The sequence below is a fragment of the Martes martes genome, assembly GCF_963455335.1.
Source record: "Martes martes genome assembly, chromosome: 8".
Lineage (NCBI taxonomy): Eukaryota > Metazoa > Chordata > Mammalia > Carnivora > Mustelidae > Martes > Martes martes.
This window is the reverse complement of record NC_137895.1, coordinates 58728503-58737455: the sequence shown is the minus strand read 5'-3', so window position 1 is coordinate 58737455 and position 8953 is coordinate 58728503. Positions and strand designations below refer to the sequence as shown.

General features: G+C 39.9%; 1 protein-coding gene across 1 annotated transcript in view; it reads left to right on the top strand.

The window, feature by feature from the left end:
• Window positions 1-905: 905 nt before the first annotated feature.
• LOC308347996 (importin subunit alpha-1-like) overlaps window positions 906-8953 on the top strand; it is a gene marked incomplete at both ends in the record, with an annotated part of 40732 nt that continues 32684 nt past the window's right edge. The window contains one exon of the mRNA XM_080811831.1: window positions 906-978. Within this exon, the coding sequence (XP_080667957.1) occupies window positions 906-978 (73 nt within the window). The remainder of the gene's footprint in view (window positions 979-8953) is intronic.

Below are 8953 nucleotides of genomic sequence, written 5' to 3'. Positions count from 1 at the left end.
TCTGTGTTCTCGTCTATATTCTGGTGGTTGCCAGCAATCCCATGTAGGCACGTCACTACAATCTCTGCCTCTGTCTTCATAGAGCTCTCCTCCCTGTGTCTTCAAATTTCTCTCTTTCTATAAAGGTACCAATCATTGGATTTTAGGACCTATCCTAATTCAGTATGACCTCATTTTAATTGGCTTTATATCCACAAAGATCCTATTGCCAAATAAGGTCATGCTTACAGGGACTGAAGTTTAGGATTTTGACATATTTTTTGAGGGCCACAACTCAACCCAGAACATGGGATGATAGAGATTTAGTAGATGCTGGTTTTTAGAGAAAACATCAAGGATCCTTTCTTCTCCCTCCCCAGATTCTCCCCTATGACCAAACCTTAGCACCATGCAAGCCCCTAAAATTCAGCCTCTATTAAAAAACAAACAAACAAACAAAAAAACAAAAAAAAAAACAGAATAAACCTCAACTTAACAGATATGAAGTGCCCATCTCCCTTGGAAGAATGGGGACTTCACATATAAATTGAGGTGTAGCAAAAAAGTTTATTTATACTTCTTCCTTCCCTAGGTTGAGAACAGAAATTCAAATAATGCAATACATGTGATGAGGTATACAAAGTATTTTTGGACCACAAAGATCAGGGAAACCAGAGGGATGGTCTAGGGAGTATTTATCAGAAGCAGTCTTGAGGTAAGCCCCACAGGAAGAATAAGAATTAAGTACATAGCAATGAAAGACACGAAAAATCCAAGAGGCTTCCAGGCAGAGAACAACATGAGCTTAGGCACAGAGCTAAGAAAGAGTATCCAGGGCCTGGCATTCTTTTAGTGCGATGGATGGAAGAGTTGTATGAGGAACAGTAGGAGGAGATGGGACCCTAGAGCTGGGCTGGGGCCAGACCATGTGCCAGAAGGATGGCGCCGGCAACCGCATGATGGATGATGGGAGAAAGGCACCACTGGAGACAGAGACTAGTGAGTAGTTTACTGCTGTAAATCTCAATAAAACAGTGGAGACCTGAATGAAAGCAGTAGTGGAAAGGACGGAAAGGAAATATATCTAATCAGAAGAAGAAAGTTAATGTGACTCCCAGGTTTCTCAGGGGGATAACAACTAGAAAAAGAAGAGCAGCTCTCAGAAAGCTTTTTGTTTTTGTTTTCGTTTGTTATACTGTGATCCACCAAGAAACATTTTACACTGAGACCCAGGGTACACACATACATACACACGTATGTAGAACAGATACTGGAGTTTTCTGGAACAACATTTAACCTCACGACATGCAATGCACTATGGTGTGTTCTTTCCTGGCTTTGTTTTTACATGCTGGTCACAACCCATCCAATTGATTTTACAGCCCATGAATGAGTCACAATTTAGAAAGTGCTTGGGAAAACACTTCCTGAGGGGTGATGATGCTAACATAGGGAAGTAAATACAAGAAGAGGAGAAGTTGAAGGGAAAATGGGAAGGTGAAAAATCGAGCTTTAGGTATGTTGCTTGTCAGGGACCAAGACTTGCCCAGGCTGTTCTTGTTGCAATACAGCTGTCTGATGGCCTAAACTTTGGCTTCTATAGCTGACCTTCCGGGAAGGTAGAGGGTTTGATGGATGGATCTGAAAGAGGCAGCTCCACACTTTTCATACTTCTCTTGTGTGACCCTGTTGCCCTACAAGCGGAGGAAATAATTTTCCCTGATCTTGTATATGTTTATATAAATGTTAGACAAAAAGTGAAGTCAATTAATGTTTGTTGAATACATTTGAAAATTAATAAATGAACGCAAGGAAGACAATGCGCACTCATATTTTGAATTTCTTAAATTGTAGATGCACATTGTTGGCAGAGATTAACTGTTGGAAGCATAATTTTAAACTTCGTAGTAACGCTTTTCCTAGGTAGCTGATGCAGGTGGCCAAAGAGTCAAGTACGTAATCAGTTATTTTTGGAGTACATTTCTGTTCACAGTATTAGTTCATTTATAAATGACTGCTAAACACAAGGATACTCACTGAATATTCGGCAGCTCAAACTGCATACACGTGCACACACACAAACACACACACACACACCTCTGCATTGCCCTCCTTTTCAGCATCTTCTTCTCTACCTCTCTCATTTTCCCACACTCTGGTCTGCTGGCTCCCGCACACACAAATTTCTATGCATTCTTGGACTCTGAAAGATTCCGTGTTTTGCCACCAGCCACCACTAATTGGACCATCCATCTCAGAGTATAACCTATGAAGATGGCTGAGAAGTTATCATCATGGCTTAGACCAGCAGAACGTTTCCATTTCAATTCCAGTTGGGAACCATGTGTTCTGGTGCTGATATTCTTGTAGTGATTTTCTTTTGAACACCACCACACAAGAATTTGGTATTCCTCCACAGTCCCACCCTAGGTTCCATTTCTCATTTTATGTGTCAGTGGCCATGATAGTGTCAATTACCATCTATGCCTATAAGAGCCACGTCTCTCTCTGTTGCCCATACCTCTCTTCTGGGTATCCAGACCTATTTCTTAACCCACTTCTTAGGTATCTGTACATGGAGACCTTCAATTGTCCAGATAGAATTCATTTTTCATTCGCCTCTCCCAACCCACTCCTCCCTAAACTGGTTTCATCTTTGGCATTCCTGATCTTAGTTAATTGGAGGGGAGAGCTGTTTTACAGTAAAGAGATGGGAAGTCAAAATAGCCACTGTCCCAGAACTCTATTGCTCTAACAGAAGAGCTGCTCATCCGCATATGAAATGGGGGGATTTGGGACTTTTTATCCAGAGAGTTGGCTGTATCAGACACTTACAACAGCAGATCACAAGGACCACCATGCAAAAGCACCTCACCACGCTTACTGAAAGAAATCCTGTGGACTGCCAAATTCAGCATGGTCCCTGTCTTTGTTTCCTCTGTTTTTCTATGAGTTTTTCTACGAGTTCTACGAATCGGTCTGCAAATTCCAGCAGGCCAGATGAGTCCAGTCTCTCTGAAATGTGGAAAATGTAAAGTTTCACTGAAGACTTCAAATCCCCTTAGCCTGAAGATAAGACTCTTAAAAAGAGTCTTATCTTTTTCTTAAAAAGAAAAAAGAAGGCAAGAAAAAAAAAAAAGCAAGTATTTCATCAACCCTGGAAAGAATCAGATCTGTAATCCCAGTGTGTTCACCTAAAAAACACACATTTTAAGCATGTATGTTCTCCACGAAACACCTTGTAGGCAGCACTCAAGGAAAGCTTTTGTTTGACTGTCACAGTCTGATTAGATAAGGCACATCTAGCCTGTTAATTGGTCTCTAGGCTTTATTCATCCATCTCTTATCACTAAACTTGCTGTTCCTAAGGAGGCAACACAGAAAAATTCTCAAGAGCTGGTGAGTAGCTTCATCAGGACTTTCAGCTTTCTGTCCAAGTCTATGACACTCAGCTGCCGGGCTGCACCATAGAGTACCAATGTCTGGCTTAAAAGTATAGGATTATGCCTTGTCTATTTAGTGAGGCGGAAGGCATTTCTTTTTCCCCATCTGTTCCTGACTGAAAGTTTGTGACCCGCCCCCAATTTATATGTGGAAATCCTAGCCCCCCCAACCTAATGGTGTAAGGAACCCTCTAGAATGGGTTTACTGCTGTGAGAGAAGAGACCCCAGGGAGCTATCATCTACTTCCACCTGTGAGGACACAGCAAGAAGATGGCTGCCCATGAGCCAGGAAGCAGGCTCTCAGCAGATACCAAATCTGCCAACTCCTTGATCTTAGACTTCTCAGGCTGCAGAACTGTGAGAAATGTGTTTGCTGTTAAAGCTATCCATTCTATGGTATTTTCGTTAGAGCAGCCCAAACTGACTATAACACCACCTAAAGATACCACCTGGCTCAGGGGAATAAAAAGTAATTTTTCACCAAATTCTTACCACTTAATCTGAAAACAATAACATAGTCTCAGTGTCCAATAGTCACTGGAGTTGGCAAAGAAAATACTAGACTATATGGTTTAATTTTCTAAAATGTTAAATGTCTGATGCAGTGTGTGACAAAGAGCAAATGCCCAATACACATTGTTCCTGTTCTTTCTCTCCCCTTCCTTTGCTGCCCTTTCTTTTTCCTCCCCTTCCCATCTGTTTTTTTTACCACCTTATTGTACATGTACTGTACATGTACAGGCATAAAAATAGGCAGATGTGTATCATATTAACCCAATTACTTTAGTAAAATAGGAAATCCTATTCAAGACATGAATATTTAGAAGTCTTCATTTTCGGGTGTTTTTCCCCCCAAATGTTGGAAAGCTAAGGGAAGGGACATGGTTTGCTGGCCAGGTAGTCCTTTATACATCCTATGGGAGAAAATATTTCTGTATCTCATGTAGATGCCACTCCTAAATCTGAAAACCCTGAGATCTGTTTTTCCTTCAGTAGACTGAATGTAAATGGCCCTATCAAATGAGAGTAAGGATTAAATACTAGACAAAGCTTGAGCAAAACCGAAAGTGAGAAAAACTTATATTTTGCCTTTTTACCCTTCTTCTTAGAATCACCTTACCCATTCCACTCACCTTATCCCAGGATTCTATTCTGCACCCTTTGTTCTCCATAAAATAACAACTGTCCTATCTTCATTCTTTAAAATCACTGATGTTTGGGAATGCCTGGGTGGCTCAGTAGGTTAAGTTGGATCACCCAAGTTGGGCCCTGTGTTCCGCGTGGGGTCCGCTTGGGGTTCTTTCCCCCCTCCCTTCTCCTCCCCTTTCGATCTTTCCTGCTCTGCCCCTCCCCCTGCTGCATGCGCACTCACTAACATTTGTGCACATGATCTCTCTCCCCACCCCACCTCCCAGAATAAATAAATAAATAAAATCTTAAAACACAAACACACACACACACACCCTCTGATGTTTGCCACAGTACTACAGTCTTGCATCAGCATAAAACTTTGGGGTTTGACCGGGATTGTAACTAATATTTACCACCCTTAGGCTTCACAACTCTGCAAAGGAAATAAAGTGGTTGTCTCATTTTATGAATAAACTTTCTGAAACTCAGGGTTTCAAGGTCATATGGCCAGAAAGTAAAAATGTAAAGCAGCCTTCCTATTGACCTTCACCAAGACAACAGCATGAGAGGAGCTCTATTTGGAAGGGTCTTTACTGAACAGAGAGAAAGAGTGAGACATGGCTCCAAAATGAAAGTTCTACTCTTTGAATATTAATCTTTTCTGGAACTTTCTGGTTGACCTTCATGACTTATCTGCACAGCACTAATGTACTGAATTTTGAAAAAATTTTTAAACTGTTCCAAAAAATAGACTAGTCCACCGTTTAAGTTGGGAACTTGGATTTGTTTTGTTAAAATATCTTCTTAAGCTTTCTCTGAGGTTCATGCCCAGATTCTAACTGAGGAAGTTAATGAATAGATAGGATAAATTCAGTGACTATTCAAATAAAATGACATTACTCACACATACTCTACCTCTTCTTGATCTCAACAATCTAGAAGGAAATCTGGAAGGGAAGAAGGAAAGGAGAGAGGGAGGGAGAGAATAAGAGAAGGAAAGAAAGAGGGAGATTGGGAGGGAGATACGGAGGGAAGGAAGGAAAGGAAAGAAAGAAATCTTCAGCCTTTATCTAAATACTCAGTATTAAATAAGCCATTTTAAGTACTAGATAGCAAAGTCAAATCACTTTTTTGAGTCTTGAAGTAAATTATCAGCCTAGTACAGACCCAGGCTAAGACAGATACAGCATTTAACTTCACGGGTGGCTATAATTTCTGGATTTGTGAGAGAGTGATTCCTGCTTAGTATATTCCAAAAAGGACATGAAGTTTCTTAAAGGCCCTGTATAAATCAATTCACAATCATACTGAGGTAGTTTGACTGTGACTCCAAAATGTCTGAGTTTCATTTTCTCCCTGTTAGAGATGAAACCACTGACATTCATCTTTTACGGACATTTCCAGCTAAAGACTTTTTTTGGTAAGTTAAAATTTGAAGAGCATGAAAGAGAAATTATTCTGATTTATGATGACTTCCAATCAGGACCAATTAAGAGAAAATGAACCAGGGAAATTGGAGTGGGGAAGGGAAATAAGATCCAGCAAAGTGAAAGTATTTAAACCTAAGTTTTCTTTCACTGTGATCCCCTAGGTAGAATCAAGCAAAGGCAGCTTCAGGATCAAGGGTCCCTGTGCCCCCAGGCCTCGCCCACATCAGGCTTTTCCACTTGTAATCTTGCTCTAGGCACAAACAACTTTGCCTGGGATTAGTCTACACATGCTCTCCCCTTTACTCAGGGGTCTATCAGATGTACAGAAATGCTTGTCCTTTATTATAGTATTCAAGTAAAAATGTAAAACAAAATTTAATATCACCGTAGGCTCCATTCATTTCTGACTAGGTTCCCACCTAAATACCTTGTGGCTTCAAGCTGAAAATCCAAGGCCTCAAATTTCACACATTTTTTTTTTTTAAGTATTAATGTTAGTACTCCCCTTAGATGTGAGCCTAAGGGTCTCTGTGCTGCACAGGTGCTTTAGAGGGTCCCCATAGTACACTGAGCTCACACACAAATAAATGTCTTAAGGACCACACAGGTGCCTCTGTCCCTTGGGATCTGGCCCTGGCACAGAGCATTTTATAGTCTAAATATCCAGCCTTATGACCAAGACTGTTAAGACCCCAGAGAAACACCCTTCTCCGCATGCCCCATATCCAGCACACATACAGTGACTTCATTTGCTTGCTGGAAAAGTTTGTGGGTGGTGTCACTGCTGATGAATGGGCCTTGCTCTGGCGTATGAAGAAGATCTCAGTGGCAGAGGTGCTCAAGGGACAAGACAAATTAATTAACCTGCCAAATGTTTCCTCAGAGGGAGCATGAACACCAAAGAGTATTGCATAACAAAGTATTATTTCCCAGCCATGTAAATGTTTCCTTGACTTTCTTTGTGTTCCAATTCATGGTACTCACAAATTAATACAATGGGTGCCGCCATTATGCTCGATCGCTGAGAAACATTTTACGATCTTAAATGATTCATACTACCCTTACATTTGTGTGTGTGCAATTAACACTCATAGGCACATACACACCCATACACACATACACATACATAGACGTACAGCAAGATTTCTCAACCCCTGAGCTATTTACATTTGGGGTAGGATAGTTCTTCACGTTGTTTTTGGTCTTCTGTTTTGTTTTTTGGTGGAGAGGGGGTGCCCCCCTGGACACTGCAAGATACATAGATTTGGCAGCATTGCAGGTTTCCATCCACTAGGAGCCAAGAGTTTCTCCCCAGCTCTGCTCGTGACAATCAAAAATGTCTGCAGACATTGTCAAATCTCCCCAGTTGAGAACCCCTAGGCTAGACATTACACGCATGGAACATGACACTGCTTCATTACATTTGCAACCTGATGGATACTGAACTCTCAGATTGTGAATAGTTCTGCCTAAAAATATTTAATAAGATTTAATTAAGTATCTTAAAAATTAAATTTAAAATGTCAGCACTACTAAATAATATTTTAAATTTTGATATCCATTCATTATAATTTGTATTTTGCCTTTTAATTTTAATAGATTTTTAATATTTTAGGAGAATGTAACTTTTTTTGCAAGCACATATGAAAAAGTATTAATCTTTTGTTTTATACATGCATTTGAATTTATATTTTTTGACAAAAATATATTACAGTGTACTTTATGGGGATTATATTTTTTAATCTTTTAAATTAATTGAAAGAATGATAGAAAATACCAACGCAAATCTCACAAAACAAAACAAAAAGCCTAAAAACATAAATAGAAAATCTTTAAAGAGTGGACTTTTAAAATTTTTAAAAACGGGGAACAATGAAAGTGAATAGACATCTGTTAAGTATCACTCACTGGTTTAACCATATCACCTTGAGGGAGATACAGTAAGACCAGATGCAGATCAAGAGAGAGAAACTGAAAAGAGCTTACAGTTTGGTTGTGCATTTCCCTGAGGAGAACACAGCAGGCCACAAAGGACCACAAAAGGGAAACAACCAGGTCAATCATGAGACAGAAGAAGGATGTGGGGAACAAGCACCTTTATTGTGGTTTCTGTAGGAAGGAAAGCATGAGGCAGAGTAAGCAGGTTTGGGATTCACTAATTTGAATAAATTCTTTAGTCTGTGGGCAAGTGGGCTGGCTGTCTCTGGTTGTCAAGCATTTGGCCCTGGGGTAATTAAAGCAGGTATATACTGTCCTCAGGTATGCCCGACCCATATAAAGCAGGTGGTTGTGAGTGTGAACTTGGCTCCTCAAGAGGGGGAGCAACCAGCCTCTAGCCAGGGCTTCAAACCTAAGTCAAGACAGAATTTTTAAAAACTATATTACACCACGTGTAGAATTCAGAAACAGGAGCTTACAAATTCTTTATTTGATAAAGATGTAATTACTGATCATAACAAGTAAATGAGCAAGAAAGTTTTTTTTTTTTTCTTCAAAAGACAATAAATGGAACAGACCATATGAAATCCTTGCAACTTTATCTTCTTTAAGAAGCGAGGATTTCATTACTGGATCAAACAATGTGAAAGAATGTAGGCCTCCTTATGAACTCTTGTTCTGGCTTGGAAAATGTTAGGTATGGATCTAATTTAACTAGATTCAAACAGGATTTGAAATGACTGACAGAAATGCATATATACTAGGGAATAAATGATAAATGAGGAAATCACGATAAGGGGAAAATGAAGACAGAAATATCTAGAGATAGATCCCTGTTCCCCAGATAACTGACTACCTAAAAGTTCATGTTTTTAGAGCTTAGGCATTGTAGGATTTGTGAGAGGGACTACAAATGTGACTTCCTAGTGACCAAAATAAAGAGTGAATCATTATTTGTGTAGGGGCCACGGGTAGGCTGCCCCAAGATGGTCCACTTTGGCATGAATATTATTTTGAGTTGAAATTAATCA